The sequence below is a fragment of the Cervus canadensis genome, chromosome 3, assembly GCF_019320065.1.
Source record: "Cervus canadensis isolate Bull #8, Minnesota chromosome 3, ASM1932006v1, whole genome shotgun sequence".
In the NCBI taxonomy this organism is placed as follows: domain Eukaryota; kingdom Metazoa; phylum Chordata; class Mammalia; order Artiodactyla; family Cervidae; genus Cervus; species Cervus canadensis.
The window spans coordinates 90,172,653-90,193,816 of NC_057388.1; the positions used below are offsets into that span (position 1 = coordinate 90,172,653).

Consider the following 21,164-nt stretch of genomic DNA (forward strand, 5'->3'; position numbering starts at 1 on the left):
GGAATGTTTTAGTTTTTTTGTATGAGTAAAGCTAAACAAGTTACTTGTTATACACTACTACCAAAATGAAGAAATTTTACTACAACTTTCTTGAGTATGCATGCATTTAAAAAAATCTGGTTTGCTTTATTTATTATAGGTTCATTATTTATTTGGTGGGAATCCAGGAAAATCATGCTCCCCAAAGATGAGATTAGATGACTTCTGGTCACTGAAATTGTGTAGGCCTTCAAAAGATTACTTACTGCGGCATTGCAAGTACCTCATAAGAAAACACAGGTATAAAAATAATTCACTAAAAACTTTTATTTAGCATTATCGGCTATTGTTGATATTACCTAAGCTTTGGAGATGTGACTTTATCTTTGGAAATTTAGGGACACGACAATGTAAATACTGTGAAGATCATGACTTTTGTAAATGCCCTGTTACTCTCCTTATTTTTTTCTTTCTTTTTCAAAGAAAGGTACAAGGTGAAAATAGATCTTGATGCTAAAAGTTATTAAAGATAAGCAAGGATATATTGCAGCTGTCAAAATAATGGAAAAAGTTTCTATGAACGTGATGAACCTACCTTCAAGTAACTCAAGGCCTAACCCACTACAAATTATATCATTTCTAGAATTATTGGCATTTGACTGACCTATTGTTGATTGTCTTAGCAGTGAATATGATGATATAGTTGACTAAATAATCTCTTTATACTTTGATGTTTCAGAATACAATTTAAAATATTACAGTTTTGCATCATTACTTTTGCAATCTAATTGCAAAATCATGTAATCAAACATTTTCATATATATCTCCTCAGTCTTGTTTGCTTTTTAGCCTTAGCAAATGATAAGCTACTGAAAAATGTAGAAAAATACATCTATTCCTTTGGTTGCTAATAGTGTTAGATTATAATTAAAATTTACAGTTTGGGGGGGCGAGACAGCTTTTAATGATGATAATAGATACCATTTATGAACAATTTTTGTATGCTAAATCCTGCATGTTATTTGCACAATAAGTCAGGGGAGAAGTTACTGTTACAGTGACTCTTTCTGTAAAAGAAGAAATGGAGCCAGTTTCATCTAAGGCCATTCCACCGTGAGTGACACGGGTTTGATCCTGAGCATTCTGACTCCAGAGTTTGCACCACTTCACCACCACCACCACTTCCACCTCATACACATATGTATATACACAGACATGCTAATGTATGTGTGTTTGTATGTTAATTATATAATTATGTATTGTATTTTATTAATATATAGAATACAATTAAAACCTCTGTGTAGGTATAAAAGTAGGTTTTTATTCCTTTATCATATCATGTTTACCTGTTATTTCTTACTCTGCTTTCACAAGTCGTGCTTAAGAAATAAATTGATAAGAGAAACTAGTTGCTTCTGTTGCTTTGTCATTACTATGAATAAGTAAGAGTATCTCCTATAGAATCTATAGGAGAAAGGGGCTGAATTGTCATGTTGGCTGGGTAGCAAGAGAGAAAGTCTGTCTTATTAGCAACATTTAAGCTTAAAGTAACCTCAGCTAATGTTATTTTGCATTGCTAAAATTTTGTTCCTTGGTATCTTAATGTTAAACTTTGTTTTTAAAGGGATAAGACAGGTTTGGGGAAATCATAGTGGATTTTCTTTTTTTTTTTTTCTTCTTCCCTACTTCAGATACAACTATAGTTAGAATGTTGAGTTTGGTTTTTGAAAAAAATTTCCTGACCAAAAGCCCACTAGAGATTTAAAAGAATTGTTTAGTGCTATATATAAAGAATTGGAATTTACTTATAAATACTTCCCTCTGGCTTTTAATTAGAAAAATAATATGTGGTTAATAAAGGATAAAAAAGTCCTCTCTCTCTGCCATAGAGAATTGAATCATCCCTCATCCCACCATTCAGAAATAATATTTTGGTTATGTATCCCTTGAACTATAGGTTCAAGGTTTATGAGAATCTGAAATACTTTGAAATATTATGGCATGTTTTAAGTTTTAGATACAAAGCATCATTGTTAGTGACTTGTGCTAGTAAATGCACAAAGTGAGGCATGAAAGTGAATAAGGAAACAAGTCAGTAACAAATTATTTAAATTTTTTAATTATATGATGAAAGACTAGCAAATCTTATGAGTGTGATTCATGAAATAAAGTGACTGAAATTGAAAGACTGTAAGTTTTGTGTGATTGAGCAAATAATAAGCCTTTGAAATTTGCTACTATTTAGTTAAAATATAAATATAAATAAAAAAATAAATATAAAATATAAATACAAATTTGGAGGGAGAGAAGTATGTTGATTGCCAAGAATGTGTCTTTGTTCTTAATGGTGCCACATGATACAGAAAATAAAGTGCCACTCTTCTGTAACATTCAAGTTTCCAAACATATGATTGGGGGATAGAAAGGGGCAAAAGAAAACCATTTTTGATAAGATTAGTCCCTTGTTCCTTTAGGTAGAGGGCACGGTTGTTGACTGAAATATAATTCTAGATGGCAGACATAAGTCCAGTAATAAAATTTTAGCAGACTAACCAAAAAAGCTTAGAAAAAGCACAACTTCCAGGAAGATGGATCCTTTTTGCTGGATTTATTTAATAGAACCATAGATATGTGTTGGTTAAGTTATCAGGTTATAAAGGATAAAGACGTATTTAGAATTTCTCACTGGAAAAGAATGAGTGTATCCAGAGAATTAAAGTACTTTCTTAGCACTTGAACAGTGAGGCCTGATGAAGAATTGTTTAAGATACTGAGACAATTCTGATTAGCTAGAAGCTACTGAAGTGTCTTTCCCTGTAATTGAGCCTTTCTCTTTCTGCTTCTTTCTGTCTGGTTTTCTTGTTCTACTTCCTGACTCTCTCTTCCCTTACGGCTTTGATAGGTAGCTAGGTAGGAAGGGAGAGAAGGACAGAAGGGAAGGAATCTACCATTTCATGTCTTCTACTTATTGCCTTCTGTGGTTTGTGTGTCTTTGTGTTCTTGTGTATCATTCAGTTTCTCTAAGAGATTATCTTCTTAGAAAAAGTTGCCTAGAGAGTGTATCCTGGAAAGAATTTTGCCAGGCCACTTTATAAACGTCTCAACAAGCTCAAGATGACTGCTTTTGGTTCAGGTGCCAAAACTGATTCATTGTGGACAAGATGGTAGAGTAACATGACTAAAACTCTCATCTGAGGGTTGTAAGGCTGGCTGACAATCAGGGTACTATCTGGTATAGGAAAACTGTAATATTTTGCCAGTCTTTGCCCCTCCTTGCAGGTACCCTTTCACTGAGGTTAGTTCTAAACACAGGAAATTGTTGATGCCATCAGCTGAACATTGTCATGAAAGACTCATTACTATTTTCCTTTTCCAAATGAAAGTTAATGTCTTTTCTTTCCTTTTGTATAATACTTTGAAAAGCATACCAATTTTTTGGAAATAAATCCATATATAATTCTATTACAAAAAGAATTATCATTATTTAAATATATATATAGTCGAAGCAGACTTTTAATTTAGGAGAACTCATTGTTTCCTTTCTGCTTTGGGATCAGAGAAACTTGAGTTTAATTCTATTTCTGCTGCTTACTAGGTTTTAGCGTGGCCAAATTCATTTACTAGGCAACAGTTCTTCATCTCTTTTGCTTTTTAAATGATCATCAACTTGTCATCGTAGGGGTTATGTGAGGATAAATGAAATGATATATATAATATGCTTGATACAGTGTCTAGCACAAACAATTGATAAATGGTTGATACAGTTGTTTTTGTTATTGTTATTACGGACTGCGATGTGGAAGTAGTCTCATTAAAAATATCTAATCATTAAAAGAAACTATAATCATTTTGGTTTCTGAAGTATCTGTTAAACACCTCCATTGGAAAGTATGTGACACAAATCTAGGAAAGTATTTTTATTTTATCCCTACTTATTTTTTTATGAAACACATTTAACTGTTTTGTAGTTCTGTTATAAAAAATATTTGATATATCCACTGTGATAGTAGTTGACTTAATCTTAGCTTATAGTTTTAAGAAGAGGGTAGTGAGTGAGTGAAGTTGCTCAGTCGTGTCTGACTCTTTGCAACCCCATGGACTGTAGCCTACCAGGCTCCTCCGTCCATGGGATTTTCCAGGCAAGAATACTGGAGTGGGTTACCATTTCCTTCTCCAGGAGATCTTCCCGACCCAGGGATTGAACCCAGGTCTCCCACATTATAGGCAGACACTTTACCATCTGAGCCACCAGGGAAGTCCCTAAGAAGAGGGTAAGAAATGCTCTTTTCTAGTCTCTAGCACCACAGCCTGGCATTACCATTGTTTCCAGAGGCTCCACATGTACACTATTGATATAAGTGGCAATATTCTTACTTCTGGATTCTTAAACACAGATTTTTTGGATATCCACAATGTCTTCTCAGATACAGAGTATTTCGCTCCAGATTTGAAAGACATTTCTGATGCTTTTTCATAACTCTGAAGCAATTACTATTCTTGTTTGCATTTTCTAGGTTTGAAGAAAAGGCCCAAATGGATCCCCTTAGTGCTCTGAAATATTTACAAAATGATCTTTATATAACTGTGGATCACTCAGACCCAGAAGAAACTAAAGAGGTAAAGGTGATAATAAACTTCAGAAATTGAACATTTTTTAAAAAGTCTTTTTAAATTACATTTGTTGACTTTGTTCTTGAGTGTTTAAAGGGAAGTGAGGAATATATGATAACACTAAATATCTTAAAAATGATATGGAGCAGATGAAATAGAAATTGAATAGACATATTTCTATTTAATAATGTAAGATTCAATTCAGACAGAAACCTGTGATACATTCAGAAAAGGATTCTCAGGTATGAAGTTGTAACTTAGACATTAGTGTTTGTATTGAGAAAGAAATAGAAAATTTTACTTCTACCATTGTTCCATGCTTCTTTTACTTAAGGGTTATGTAATGTTCAGTATAAACTTTTTCTATTGGTACTCCCTTAAAAGAATCCCTTAAAAGAAGAAGGAAAACTCTCCTTTAATATAAGAAGAGAGTGAAGAGGGGTTGGTGGGAATAACATCTTTGCTGGCTTGATACTTAGTTATATGAATGTTTTAGCACTACAGTTTTACCATAGGCCTCAAGCTTTGTTCATCAGTATCCCCTAAGCTTGAGAAATTAGTAACAAATCATTACTTTTCAGTTTTCTCTTTTGATATATAACATGGGATGGAAGCAACTGTTGGTAAGAATATTCTTAGGGTGTATCTGCTTATTCCCATTGTGTGAATATACCTGCCATGAGTTTCATGATCTTACTAAACGTTTCTTCCTGCTAACTTCTAAGGCTCCTTTTGTCACTTCTTCCTTTCACCAGCTATTCTTGTTCATGCTTCATCTAACAACATCTGAACTTCAATCCATTTACCTTCTTTCTCAGAATTGGTGATTATATGTAGTTCCATTCCTTCATCTATTTCCCTGTTAGCTGTTGCAACGCTTTGGCTTTGTAATAGCAACATCACACAGTGTTTTTCTCTGTTCAGCATTGACAGAGATTTCAGATTTAATGTTGAATGACTTTCAGGCACCAGGTTCATTGTACTTTCAAGCAGAAGAGCCTGCATATTCTTGGCACCAAAACAAATAAATATTCTTTCATAGTTGCCTACGATGAAAATAAGCCCCAGTTCTCTTACTCAGTGTTGGTTACAGCCCTTCAGTAGGTGGAGGATCAGCAAAACACAATTTAAAACCCCCTGAAGAAAGATCATGACATCTATTCCCAACACTTCATAGCAAGTAGAAGGGGAAAAAGTGGAAGCAGTGACAGATTTTATTTTCTTGGGCTCCAAAGTCACTGCAGACAGTGACTGCTGCCATGAAATTAAAAGACGCTTACTCCTTGGAAGGAAAGCTATGGCCAACCTAGACAGGGTATTAAAAAGTAGAGACATCACTTTGCCAACAAAGGTCCATGTAGTCAAAGCTATGGTTTTTCCCTAGTCATGTCTGGTTATGAGAGTTGGACCATAAAGAAGGCTGAGTGCTGAAGAAATGATACTTTCAAATTGTGGTATTGGAGAAGACTCTTGAGAGTCCCTTAGATTGCACGGAGATCAAACCAGTCAATCCTAAGGGAAGTCAACCCAGAATATTCATTGGAAGGACTGATACTGAATCTGAAGCTCCAATAATTTGACCACTTGATGTGAAGCGGCAACTTATTGAAAAATCCCCTAGTGCTTGGAAAGATTGAAGGCAAAAGGAGAAGAGGGTGGCAGAGGATGAGATGGTTATATAGCATCACTGACTCAGTGGACTTGAATTGGAGCAAACTCTGGGAGATAGTGGAGGACAGGGAAGCCTGGTGTGCTGCAGTCTGTGAGGTTGCAAAGAGTCGGGCACAATTTAGCTACAACAACAATCATGATTTTGCCAAGTAGCAGAATATATTTAGATTAATCTGTTATGGATTATATTAATAAGCTGAAGATAGTTGCGAACAGTGTATTATTGTTCATTTTGTTAGACTTGTGCATTTGAGAGATAAGTGGATTTTCTTGTGTTTTCACCATAGTCTGTCTAAAATGGCTATAATCCGGGAACATTCATTTTTCTCTTATTTTTAAAAACCAAAACAAAATACTGCGAAGTAAATAATTTCAGCTGTGTGAGCTGCCAGCAGGCCAAAGAAAACAGACAGTTTGTTCTTAAAGCTAAGCTAATGGGAAAAACCAGGACAGAGAGGTATCTCAAGTTCAAATAGTCATATTAAGAATTTTGACGGTGAGTTTGTCTTTTCCTGAAGACTATCAAATTATGATTTTGTATGCCACAGACTTCCATTCTATTTCTTAAAAGCTTTGAGTTGTTGAGTAGAAGTTAGGAAAAAATGATGTTATTCTTGTTATTCATGTGTGTGTCAGCATCAGACTCACTTCAGAAATTTTTTCAAAACAATACCCACACTTGAAGATTCTTCTGTCTGCTCTTTTATAATGGAAAACTGAAAACACATCTAAAACATTGAGAATTGTTGGTCTGTAAGTTTATTATTTTGTTTAAAAATGTGTGGCCAGATTTTGTTTGGGGAAAGAAATTCCTTGGTGACAGCTCCAGTGTGTATATGTACTTAAAGTATTTGTTAGTGGGGCATATAGATCTTCGCTTTTCCTTGTAAGAAATCATTCCCCTTATTGAAAAAGGTCTATACTGCTGTTCATTTTCTGTAGTAGCTTGGTTTTGTTTCTGTGTATGTTTTACAAGATGTTAAATGATTTTATCAGCAATTGGCTTCCCTGATAGCTCAGTTAGTAAAGAATACTCCTGCAACGCAGGAGACCCCGGTTCAATTCCTGGGTTGGGAAGATCCACTGGAGAAGGGATAGGCTACCCACTCCAGTATTCTTGGGCTTCCCTGGTGGCTCAGCTGGTAAAGAATCCACCTGCAATGCAGGAGACCTGGGTTCAATCCCTGGGTTGGGAAGATCCCCTGGAGAAGGAAAAGGCTACCCACTCCAGTATTCTGGGCTAGAGAATTCCATGGACTGTATACTCCATGGGGTCACAAAGAGTTGGACATGACTGAGTGACTTTCACTTTGAAAAGTGGTTTTTAGATTTTTCTCCCCCTTTTTTGGGTCATCATTGTGCCTGTTAGTGGGGAAATGCTGGTAGACTGTCAACTATGTACCAAATAATGGTTCTTTGCTTTCTGCAGTCTCCAGAACGTGGGTTCTAAATTGGTGATGAGATTATAATAAAGTTTATGAAAATTTTTTTTTTTCCTAGAAAAGGGCCAAGAAAAGGTTGCCTAAAACTGATTCTACCATTTTTAGAGAGAGTTCTATAATAAAGAAGGAACGAGAAAAACAAGTTTTCAGCCAGTTTTGCACATTTTGTATTAATTATCTTTCTACTGAGCTTCTGAAGTACTGGTGTCATTTATTTAACAGATGTGTAGAGTCTCTACAATATGCCAGGCATGAGAGATACACCAGTGAACCAAACAAGATACTTGGCCAGGAGATACTTACAAGCTAGTGGGGAGGAGCAATAAACATATTAAATAAACAAATATGGTGCATTAGAATTTGATACAGATTATAGCAAAGTTAAACAATTAAAAATATAAGGGGTAAGAATTGGACAGTTGTGGCTATTAAATAGAGTAATCATAGTAGACCTCATTTAGAAATCAGATGTGCACAAAAAGTTGAAGAATCATGAGGGAGTGATCTAAGATAATTTGGGAAAGGTAATTCCTAGCAAAAACAGGGTTAGAACAAAAGACCTTAGGATGAGAGTATTTGGCTTTGTTTAGAACATCAAGGAGACACCCCGTGTGGCTGGAATAGAGGGGAAAGGAGAGAGAGCGATTAGAGGTGAGGTCAGAGAGGTAAGATCAGTGATTGGCAGAACAGATTGTAAATAACTCTGTAAGTCATTGTTAGAACTTTGGTTTGTACTCTGAATAGGGAGCCAGATCGGGGTATTGTGCATGCAGAGGAGTGATATAATCTGCTTTATGTGTTAATTAGGTCACACTGATTACTGTATTGAAAATAGACTAAAAAGGAACACAGATGGAGGCAAAGAGAGCTCTGAGGGAGGTGTATAAATCTAAGCAAGGGGGATTGTTGATCAGACCAAAATAGTAGCAATAGAAATGATGAGTAAAATAGCTTTGACTCTCAATATATTTTAAAGGTGGAACCAACAGAATTTTATGATTGGGTATAGGGTTGAAAGAAATGACTCTAGAGTATTGAACCTGAAAAACTGAAGGATGGAGTTACTGTCAAATAAAATGAGAAGGCGGAGACTTCTGACTGGAATTGGGAGTTTAAATTTTCATATGTTCTGCCCGAGATGCCTATGAAATAGCCTACTTGAGATGTTGAAGTAATATTTGGATAGTCAAGTCTGGAGTTGCAGGAAGAGGTCTGACTTTATTCAGATTGTGTGCTACTACTTGGTACCTGTTGAAACTCTAGGCCAGTACATATCAGTGCAACTTATTTAATTGACTAGTGAAAAATAACAGTTTTCTCCCCACCCATCTTCATAGAGCCTATGAAGTTTATCTTTCATCTTTGAAATTAGAAAAGAGGAACAAATTAATCCCAAATAAGTATTTAGAATATAGGAAATTAGTAAAATGGGAAATAATAAAAATATTTTAAAAGTGAAAGGTTGGTTCTTTGAAAAAGTAACTAAAATTAGTCAATCTCTAGCAAGACTTATCAAGAAAAGAAATAATGAAAACATGGATTATCAACATCACAAATGAAAAGGGGAAATCATTACAAGCCTCCATACATTAAAAGTATATTACAGAAGTATTATGAACAACTTGTCAACAAATTCAACAACTTGATGAAATGAACAAATTTCTTGAAAGATACAACTTACAAAAACAAGAAGCACAAGAAGAATTAGAAAATCTTAAGGAACTCCATATCAATTAGAGGTTGAATTTGTAATTGCAAACTTTACAAAAGAGGAAGTGCTAGGGCTAAATGGTTATGTCAGTAAATTCTATCAACACTTTAAGGAAGAAAAAAAATGCCAATTTGGTATAGATTCTTAGATATCAGAAGAAGACAGAACAGTTTCTAAATCCTTTTATAAAGCAGCTTAACTCTTGTATGAAAACTCTAAAGAGACATTAGAAGCAAAGAAATATTACAGACCAATACCTCTTGTAAATGTAGATACAAAATTCTTAAGAATGTTTTAGCCACCTGCATCCAGCAATATGAAAAGGCTAATGCACAATGGCCAAGAGGGGGTTTATGCTAGAGTGAGTACAAGGTTGTTTTAACTTTTAAAAATCTATCACTGTATCTCACCACACTGGCAGAATGAAAGAGAAAACCCATAGATCATCTCAATAAGTGAAGAAAGCATCTGACAGAATGCAAAACCCATTTATTATAAAAATTCTTAAAATGGGAATTAAAAAAATATCGTAAGTCTCATAAAGGGCATCTATGAAAAGTATACAGCTAGTGCCATACTTCATTATAAAATGTTAAACCTTTTCCTTTAAGATTATGACAAGGAAAAGATGTCTGCTGTCAACACCTCTATTCAACATTGTGCCAGAAGTACTAGCTAGTGCAATAAGAAAAAGAAATAAACAGCATATAGATTTAAAAGGAGCAAGTAAAACCGTTTGCAGCTTTAGATGACGTTATTGTGCACATAGAAAACATCATGCAATATACAAAAGATATACTAAGATAGCTGAATTCAACAAGGTTACAGAATACAAGGCCAATAGAATTAGAAAGCAGTTCCAGTTTTATACTAGCAATGAGCACTTAGAAAATGAAATTTTACTCTCTCTCTATTCTGCCTTTTGACTTTAGTTCCTCATTGCTTGTTTTCTCTCTGATCTATAAAAAAGAACCTGGCATCCAGACCCTGATAAAATGAGTATTTTGAGGTGCTAACCTGCTATCTTCTTGGTCAAATGGCTTTTCAAATAAAGTCATTTTCCTTGCTTCAAAAAAAAAAAGTGAAAATTTTGAACTTTTTATGTTAATATCAAAAATAAATATACAGAAGTTTGTTATTAAAAGAAAACAACACCTGAATAAATGGAGAAATAAGTCACATTTATGGTTTGAAAGACTGTAAAAGTGTTGCAATGCCCATACTCCCCAAATTGGTTTATAATTTAAACCAATTTAAACTGCAGTTTCTGTCAGTATCCCAACTTATTCTAAAATTCAGTGGAAATGTGAAGACTGGACTAGCTAAAAGGATCTTGAAAAAAAAGTGGAGGTCTCATACTTATTAGCTGATTTCAGGACTCTGTATAGAGCCACAGTAATCACAGGGGTATGATATTGCCTTAAGGATAGACAAATAGATCAAAAGAACAGAATAGAATTCAGAAATAGATTCATACATATGCAGTCAGTTGACTTTTTTTTTTTAAACCAAAGCACCAAGTTCAATAGAGAAGAGAAAGTCTTTTTAACAAATGATGCTAAGTAGATGGATATCTCAACCCCTGTTTCACTCTTAACACAAAAATTAAAGATGGATTATGGATCTAAATATAAAATCCAAAATAGTCCCTCCACAGATTATCTTCACCACCTTGGGATAAGCAAAGCTTTCTTGGATATGACATGAAAGGCACTAATCATAAAGAGAAAACTTGATAAATTGGACTTCAACACAATTAAAATTTCTACTCATTAAAAGACGTTACCAAAAAAAATTTTTTTAAGAGAGAGAAGGGAATTCCCTGATGGTCCAGTGGTTGGGACTTCCCACTTTCACAGCAGAGGGCCTGAGTTCGATCCCTGGCTGAGGGAACTAAGATCCCAGAAGCTAAACAGTGCAGCAAAAAAAAATAGACAAGGCACAAACCAGATAATATTTGTCGTAGATATGTCTGACAGAATACTGATACCCAAAGTATATGAAGAAGTTTCATATATTTTTAACTCTTCCTTTTACACCCCTTTCCCCCCGCCCCCTGCCCAAGTCTTGCTTAGTTGCTTCTGGATTATTTTTTCAGTTTCTTAACATTCAAAGGATCATTAATTAGGTGACTGATACCTGAAATTTTAAAGTCCACAAGTGTGAGTGTGAAATTCATCGTGAAGAATCAGTGGCATCAGTGGCTCAAGCTTTGCAAAGTGTCAAGTAACTCTGTTGAGATTCTGTTTATTTGACCTTTAACTGATCTGCTTTCCAGGATCCTCAGTCAAGATAAATATAAATAGTTCTCCTAAATTTTTCTCTCATGTGCTTAGTTGTGTCCATCTTTGCAACCCCACGGACTGTAGCCTGCCAAGCTCCTCTGCCCATGGGGATTCTCCAGGCAAGAATACTGGAGTGAGTTGCCATGCCCTCCTCCAAGGGATTTTCCCAACCCAGGGATCAAACCCAAGTCTCCTACACTGCAGGCAGATTCTTTACCGTCTGAGACACTAGGGAAGCCTAAATTTTTCTTTACCAATTTGTTAAAGTACCAGTGATGCAATAGTTATGTCTTATTTTATTTTGTCATTGTTCAGCTACATTGTCTGATTTAAACTGACTGACTGACTAATCTGTGAATCTAATCAACACTTAACAACATCTTTTCACTTTGAGCCTTTAAAATTATATAATACTACAATTATACACACCATGGAATACCAGTCTAAATTGTAATTTAGGGATGGCTCATACATAATAACTGCTTTTTTCTCAGAGTTTGATTTACGCAGTAGAGGCATCAGGTGTTTTACTGTAGCGTGCATTTATTTTTGAAGTGAGAAATCATTCATATATACTAAAAGTTCAGTAACTGTATTTAGGGCATCAATCTCTCTATGATAGATTCCCAAATAAGTAATTTTCTTTTTCTTTTAATCAAAGTATAGTTGATTTATAATATTATATTAGTTTCAGATGTATAGCATAGTGATTCAGTATTTTTACAGATTATACTCCATTTAAATTTATTGTAAGATACTGGCTATATTCCCTGTACTATATAATATATCTTTGTGTCTAGTTTGTTTATACATAGTAGTTTGTACTTCATTGTCTTACTGTTGTTTTGCTCCTACCCCTTTCCATGTTCCTATTGGTAACCACTATTTTGTTCTGTTTGTGGGCCTGTTTCTCTTTTGTTTTATTCATTCATTTATTTTTTAGTTTCTGTATGTAAATGGTGACATCCAATATTTATCGTTCTCTGTCTGACTCATTTCACTTAGCATAACACCCTCCAGATCCATCATGTTGTTGCAAATGGCAGAATTTCATTCTTTTTTATTGCTGAGTAGTATTCCAGTAGGTAGGGGGGTGTAGGTGTGGATGTGTGCATACATACCACATTTTTATCCATTCATCTATTGATGGACAGTTAGGTTACTTCCATATCAGGCTATTGTAAATAATAGTACTGTAAACATCAGAGTGTATATGTCTTTTCAAATTAATGTTTTCATTTTCTTTGGATATATGTACTCAGGAGTGAACTTGTTGGATCACATGGTAGTAGTAATTTTTTATTTCAGTTGACCTCTTGTTCCTTAGGAGCCTGGTGGGCTACAATCCAGGGGATTCCAACAGAATCAGACACGACTGAACACAGTACTAGGGACGAAATTGTTCCTTAACAAATACATACTTTAATATATTTTTAAAATAAAATAATTCCAGGACTTAGTCTAATATTTTGAAAAACGATAAGAGAGTTCAGTAAAAAAAATTAGCATGTTATTTAATCTAAATACGATGTTCTTCTTTCCACTATTTGATGAATCAGTTCAGTTCAGTCGCTCAGTCATGTCCAGCTCTTTGTGACCGCATAGACTGCAGCATGCCAGGCTTCCCTGTCCATCACCAATTCTCAGAGCTTACTCAAACTCATGTCCATTGAGTCGGTGGTTCTATCCAACAATCTAATCCTCTGTTGTCCCCTTCTCCTCCCGCATTCAATCTTTCTGTTTGGTGAGTAAACCTATGCAGTACATATGCAGAGACATCCAGTAATTAATAAATGGTTGAAATTATAGGAATTTTTTTCTCCAGTGTGCTTACCTAGCTTGGAGAAGGAAATGGCAACCCACTCCAGTATCCTTGCCTAGGAAGACCCATGGATGGAGGAGCCTGGCAGGCTACAGTCCATGGGTCGCAAAGAGTCAGACACGACTGAGTGACTGACACTACACTACCTAGCTAAGCTAATTTACTTTCTTTTTTCCCCACAGTTTCAGCTCCTAGCTTCAGCTCTATTTAAATCTGGTTCAGATTTCACAGCTCTAGGTAAGTATTGCGGTGTACTTTATCTGGCCATCTGCCCTAGCATTGGGGAGGTTTGATTTTGATTTCTTCAAAATGAAACATTAGATGAGATGTCATCCAAACAAATGAAACAGGTTTCAAGGTAACATGCAAAAATTCTTGATAACTGGCATCAGTTCCCAGTTCATGGGTCAGTTTGCAATTCCTATTACACCAGTCGCTGCATTATTATGCAAATAGATGGCACAGAAGTCTCCTCAAAATCATTTGTATAGCATTGTTTTGGAATGCAGACTGTATTACTGATATACTTACCATGAGTTAACATTTGTTGGTTGATGGGTTTTCCTGTCAGTTTGTTCTTTGTGAAATTGTGTGTGTGAAAGGTGTTGGGGTGAGCAATAAATGTTTGGGTGGGCAATAAATGTTTGGAAGTAGGGGGGTGAATTAACTCTTTCCTGAAAATGGGAATTTTTGTAAGTTGATATCTTTACAGTTCATGTGTTTCTCAAGCATCCCAGATACGGACATCAGTGTTCACTTATTAGTACTCTCATTTAGTATTAATGAATTATTAAATTAGTTAAACCAGATTGTAGTAATTGGGGAGTCTGTAGAAGTTCTAGAACTCAGAGCTTTAGTCAGGTGAACTTTCAAGGATCTTTGTGTTAGGATAAGTCATTATAGCTTCAGTTTTTCAACAAGATAGTAGCCTTTTGAAGTATGGGAATTTCCAGCTCTCCTCTTGTTATTATAAAATGCAGTCACACAGTGATTGCATACTAATTCCGTTGATGCTGGTGCTGTTTTATTTAGCCTTTAGAGTCAGGTAATAGTATCGAAATTTTCCCATATGTAATATAAATGCTTCTGGTTATCTTTGCAATTAAATACACTTTGGCTTAACTTCTTCACTGTTTGTCTCTTAAAGGTGAAACATACCTCAAAGGCAAAAACAAAAGCCAGAAACATATAATTCCCTGTTTTTCAGGGGGTTGGGAAATAATAGCAGTGTCTCTTGGGGTCTTGCCTCTTCTTTTTCCATAGCAAGTGATTGAGGCTTCTCTACTGGTCAAGGCAACTCTAGTCCTGAGTTCTAATTCCAGAATATGTAGGATTCCACCACAGGGCAAGAGGACTGCTATAAAACATAACTTCAGTAGGTTCTTCTAAAAATTAACATAATTGTTTACCACCATTCCACACACTGAAAGGCTTTTTAAAAAGGACTTCCCTGGAGGTCCAGTGGTTAAGAATCTGCTTTGCAGTGCAAGGGACATGGATTTGATCCCTGGTCCAGGAAGATTCCACATGCTGCGGGGCAGCTAAGCCCACGCATCACAAACACTGGGCCTGCACTCTCGAACCCTTGGTCTACAACAAGAGAAGCTACCACAAGGAGAAGCCCGTGCACTGCAATGAAGAGTAGTCCTGGCTCGCCCCAACTAGAGAAAGCCCCCCCACACACAGCAACAAAGACCCAGAACAGCCATAAAGAAATAAACCAGTTTAAATTTTTTTTTTAAAAAAAAGGTGTATTCAGGTTGTTAGGAATCTCAGCCTTGAGATGGAGTATAGTTATTGGCATTATTTTAGAAAGTTCATGCCCTTTTGAATTTTATCTTTTGAAATGGATTTAGTGATAGACAAACTGGGAGCCTGGCACATAGATACTCAGTTTGAGTGGATGTGTGCCTTGTTATGTGTGGATACTGCAGCCCAGAGCCATTGTTTTTATTTTAATGGTGGATAGCACTGAAATGTCTCTGGCTGACTTATATTTAGCCTTTAGAACAAGAATTTCTTGACAGTCATTTAAATATATTATACTGTTGTCAGCAAATATTTTATCTTTAGCTTAACTCTTTTCTTTGCTCTATTCACTGTCAGCTAACATATTTTGTCAGGAACAGTTTGTTTTACTTGGATTCTAAACAGACCTTAGGTACACTGAGATCAATACAGACACAACAGAAATAAATACAAAAAGGGAAATTTTCTGTGGTTTTGTTTCCTACCTTGTCTGAAGGGAAGCAGTGTAGTAGTTAAGAGGGAAGAGTGTAGTATAGTGGCTAAGGGTCAGAATCTAGGTTTAGATATCAGCTTTGCCACTTACTAATTTTAAAAGTGACTTTGAACAAGTCACTTTTCTAATCATTAATTTCTTCATCTCTAAAATGGAGGTAAGCAGAGTAGTGACCTCAGGTTGTTGAGAGAATTAAGTATTCTTGAAAACAGCAAAATGAAATGTTTAGTGAGTGTTCTGTTTAGAGTACCACTTCTGTTACCTGCCTTATAAATGGAAGCTTTGTAACATTGGTGAATTTGAATAAATTCAGGCTATATGCCAATTTTCATAAGGAGAAATTTGACATATTATTTGTTTTCAAAAGTCTTTTTCATAAGGTTTCATGCCTATTTAGAGTTCTTGGTTCTTCTTGTTCATTTTCTGTCTGATTGTTTTACCTTCTAGTGGGTTTTTTTTTAATGTATGGCTGTGTACACTTTTCATGTATAAATAACTATTTCATTTTCTAAATTATGTTCCCCCCAAAATTGGCTCAACTAAAATTTCTGACTTCCTTCAGAATTCATCCAGTTTATCTTAACCTCTCAGAATTAAACAGCATTTGCTAATGTTATTTGTAATTTTAAAACTTAGAAAGGTGGGAAAATGGTTTACAAACTGCTGGCATTGTCTTAGTTTTGAAAAATGACTGACTTTGGAGAAAAATAACCTTTGAGGATCTGTGGCTTAGGCTGTTGTGGCTATGGCTGTGGACACTGAAGCTTGACTTCTGACTTTTAGCTAATTTTAAAAGCATACTTTCAGCAAGGTATGTTTTAAGAACATGAAAGCCTTTTTGTCCTGTCACTACCATTTATGTAGTCATGTTGCTGTTGCTGAGTTTCCTGGTGACCCCCACATTTTAAAGGGTTTTTGTTTTTTTTTAATATTCAGGTTGTCTTTGAACAACTTCCCTCAGTCTCTGTCTCCTTCCTTCAAGTGTGACCGCTTGCATTTGGCAGATCTTTACACAGAGACATACAGATAGAGTTGATTCCCACAATTCACAGTAATATTCTATACAGTTACCTGTAACCCTGAATTTGGTTAATACTGACCCACTGCTCCTATGGAAAATACAGTTAGGGTGCTGCAAGCCTCTTGTCACAGAATTTTTTCAACTAATTAATCCATGATGTTGTTTTGTTACAGCAGGAACATACCTTACTTACATGTTTATATTGTCTGTTCATTAACATTGAACTCATGCCAGTAGCCCTGTAGCTCACCCTGAGCAAAGCTTATCTAATGTGTGTTTTCTTCATAAAGCACATCACAGCCTTCTTGCACTTAGGAACACTAGCCATCACTTCAGCACCACACTTGGGGGCCATTTTAAGCAGTGAAGTCACCAACAGAAAACACAAAATGTGAGGAACATGACACCAAGTAGATTGTGAAAAGAGCACTTGTTTATAGTCTGAGAGCTGAAACAAGTGGGCAGAGAACTAACTAGTTTGACCTCAGTTGAGAACGTATGTTTACATGTGGCAGCTGAGATTTTTTGCCTCTTGGTGCCTGTCTCTGATTGACCACAAAAGTGGCACAATACTGATTTAGGGATTACAAATTTAGCAGGTAGACAAATGCACAAATATGAAATCTGTGAATAATGAGGATCAACTGTATACGTGTATACACATACACAGATGTTTGGTTTTATGTGTTTTGGTTCTATTATTATGCAATATTAAAATGTGTATTCTCCACATAACTTTAAAATTTAACAATGTGGCTTGGAGATGCTTAGGTGAAACTATACTAGATTTATTGTATTTGTAAGTGATATACGATGTCCCATAATAGGGATCTATTAACTGTTTATTAACTAGATTTATTGTATTTGTAAGTGATACACGATGTCCCATAATAGGGATCTATTAACTGTTAATCTAATGATAGTGTAAATTTCACGTTCCTTATTGGTAAATGGTGAATAAAAATAAAAGATAGGTTTTCTATTTAATAAGTACTCAGTTACTTGATAAAAATAAATAAATGAGCTTTAGAGTTGGACAGACATGGGTTCACACTCCATTCTCTTTCCTCTCCAACTGTGATACGTTGTTGAATGACTGAATCTCTCTTAAGTGTCTCATCTGAAATTGGAGTTTATGGTAACTGCTTCATATGATTTTTGTGACAGTTAAATGTGGTCATACATGAAGAACCTAGCAGGTAGTAGGAAACTCAGTGTTTATTTCCTTCCCTCCTAAATCATTTGATCTCATGAAAACGATATTATAAGTACTACCACAGAATCAATGTCCTCTCAAAAATACAATGCACCACAACATTTTTTTATACCACAACATTTTTACAAGTAAAACAAAGGTGGTAAACGCCCTGAAGTTGAATGTGAACAGAAACAAACATGTTTATCAAATTTGTGACATAATCAGACAATGGGGGGAAAAGAGAATTAAATCTTTTTAAGTACAGCTTAAACTGTATACTCTCAGTGAAGTATATTCTAAAGATAGAAAAAGCAAGGAAATCTTGAATTTTGCTGGTACTGATTTGGGTATAGTAATTCTGGAACTTCTTTTGTGTGTGTTTTAGGTTGAGCAAATGAATAAATATGATGATATTGCTGAGAGAGATGGTTTCCCTAGTAGGAGAAAGGAGATATAAATATGGAATGAAATAAGGAGAGGAAGAATCCTGTGGGTTCCTTAAAAAATGAATTAGCAGTAAAAGCATGGACTAATAATTTTATTCTTTTTAAAAGAGATATGTGTATTATATGTGTGCATATATATATAGTCCTAGAAACAGCACCACTGATCTTGGTTTGTAAATATCATTTGCCACTAAAAGGAATTAGAGCTGTTAGGGAAAATGATAGATTCCAAAGCTGTGTAAAGATAAGCTTGGAGATCCTACTGTGCCAGAAAATGAGGAGGTACTCAAAAAGTAAGGGGGTAAGTCAGAAAGAGAAAAACTATTATCGTATGTTAATGCACATGTATGGAATCTTGAGAAGTAGTACTGATAAACCTATTTGCAGGGCAAGAATAGAGACGTAGATTTAGAGACCAGACCTGTGGACATGACACGAGAGGCTGGGATAAGTTGAGAGCATAGCATTGACGTATATGCAGCACAATGTGTGCAACAGCCAGCTAGTGGGAAGCTGCTGTCTGGCACGGGGAGCTCAGCTCGGTGCTCTGTGAGGACCCAGAGGGTGGGGTGGGCGTGGCGGTTCCCGCAGACGCATGCTCTTGTACGGCAGGAACCAACACAACATTGTAACGCAGTAACCCTCCAATTAAAAGTAAATTTAAAAAATTTAAAAATGTTGCTTCCATCCTCTGGAAGGACATTCTTCTGGACTATCTGAATTTTCACTCAGTTCTTTGAGACTTCTTCCAGCTCTCAGTGGCATGATTTTCTACTGCTTTCTAAAGACCCCTTTGATTTTGATTAGATTTTTATTATCAGAACAATTTTAGTGGTCAAAAGCATTAAGCATTAAAAAGAAAAGAGAAATGAAAATTCCTCAGTGGACCAGAAGAGGAAAATGCTTACAAGGAAAGGAAGAGAAATCAATATTAGTTACTAAAATACTAATCATCCTGCTGGGTGGTGTTCAGATAATTGCATTTAAGCTGCACTGTAAAGGTTATGACATAAACAGGATTATCACAGATTTGTAGCTGAGGAAACAGTTGTAGAAAGGCTGCTTACCGTACGTAAGATCATACCATTGCTGTGTCGCAGAACTGGAATAGAGCCCATCGCTCTCTAGTTTCAAAGCCTGATTTGGTTTTGATTTTTCCATTATACATTGCTGCTTTTGTCAGCTAGCTTTACTGTTACGTGTAGAGCATTAAACACAGTGGATGAGTTTCTTTGTTCTCTCTCTTTCACCAGGCTTTTCGGACGTGGATCACACCTATGCTCAAAGAACTCAGCTCTTTGACACCTTAGTGAATTTCTTTCCTGACAGCATGACTCCTCCCAAAGGCAACCTGGTGGACCTCATCACACTGTGACTGAAGAGTCCCTGGACAGAACTGGAGCACAGGAGTCTGCTTTTGGTATTCTGGATTTCAGCTCTGTTGGCTGACAGTTAGGCTACAGTGACTGAGGACTGTACCAGAGCTTTGAAGGGATCTTTGCTGTCACAAGTTTTAACCCTCTTCCTTCACACCTGACCTTGACCCCGTCGTCCTCATCCCATTCCTAAATTAGGCTAATAAAGTGAAATTGGTATATACTTTCCATTAAATATATATTTTTTCTTACTTTAACTTTTAAGAATTCATGAGTATAAAAAAAAATAATCAGGCAGTATACCCTTTTCTGATTTTTATTTCATTTTTATAAAATTGGGACAAGTAAGCCCTGTTCACGGACTCAGTGCTACAAGGATTGGGATTTTGTTGTTGGCTTGTTTTGGCCTTTCTTTCTTTTTCTTTTCTTCCCATTTCACTTTACCTTACATCACCCCAGCTGCTTGTAAGTGATTTATATCATCTGTTACCTCTTCACTTCATTCTTAACAGTATATAGTTCTGTAGGGCAGTTGCTGTATGTTTAAGTGATATATGTGTCTTTGTTGACTAGAGTCTTGTATTACATTAAACAGTAGGAGGGACAGAGGGCTCCTTGTCATAGAACTAAAAGGTAAAACCTGAGATTGATCCACACACTTATCTGAGATTGGTATATAGTATTCTTATAATGATATATTTTGTAGTGGTTATTATAAAACTTTGAGTCACAGAAACCTTAAACCAAGGAGAGAATATACTTCAGAACCTTTAAGAGCCATTCTCAAAATTACCAGCAGGAGGATTCTGGTTGCAACTGATAGGTTCATTGATACTGTTGTAGTAATTCTGGAAGACAACGACTCCTTCCCCTGGCAGAGCTGTTCAGGGCCAGGGCTTCAGTTTCTTCCTGTATGCTGTCAATTTTTTCCTATAAATGCTGTCTCTTTGTAGCGTTTCCATTTGGGAGAATGGGTTCCACAGCTGCTTTATTTCCATACACATTAGCTCCCTACGTCTGCTTCTGTATACTGATATTTTAAAGAATAATGGTTTGTAGTTCAGTGGAATACAGCTGACAGGCATTTCATATAACACATAGACCAGGCTTCTTTTAATGGAGAAAAAGAAAAATATTGGTGCAAATATTTTTTAATTTAACTAGAAGAAAGGCAGTTCTACTGTTCCTTTTGTTGTGAAGATTGGAGGCATGTATTCCATGAAATGCTGTGGAATGCAGCATAGGAAAGTTATACCTGGCCAAGAAGTATGCTGTATGCTACTGATACCCATCACACTTAAAGCAGACCAAGTATAATAAATGTCTACCAGTCCAGTGGCTCTTCCAAGTGAATGCCTTC

The 21,164-nt window shown here is 35.8% G+C and overlaps 1 protein-coding gene across 2 annotated transcripts in view; it reads left to right on the forward strand.

Annotated features, from left to right (window-relative positions):
* Positions 1-20,027, forward strand: part of MKLN1 (muskelin 1) — a 121,820-nt gene extending 101,793 nt beyond the window's left edge. For both annotated transcript variants that reach the window (XM_043463734.1, XM_043463735.1), the window contains 4 exons: positions 140-279; positions 4,494-4,596; positions 13,704-13,758; positions 19,682-20,027. In XM_043463734.1, coding sequence (XP_043319669.1) covers positions 140-279; positions 4,494-4,596; positions 13,704-13,758; positions 19,682-19,803 — 420 coding nt within the window. In that variant the 3' untranslated portion in view covers positions 19,804-20,027. The remainder of the gene's footprint in view (positions 1-139; positions 280-4,493; positions 4,597-13,703; positions 13,759-19,681) is intronic.
* Positions 20,028-21,164: the final 1,137 nt, after the last annotated feature.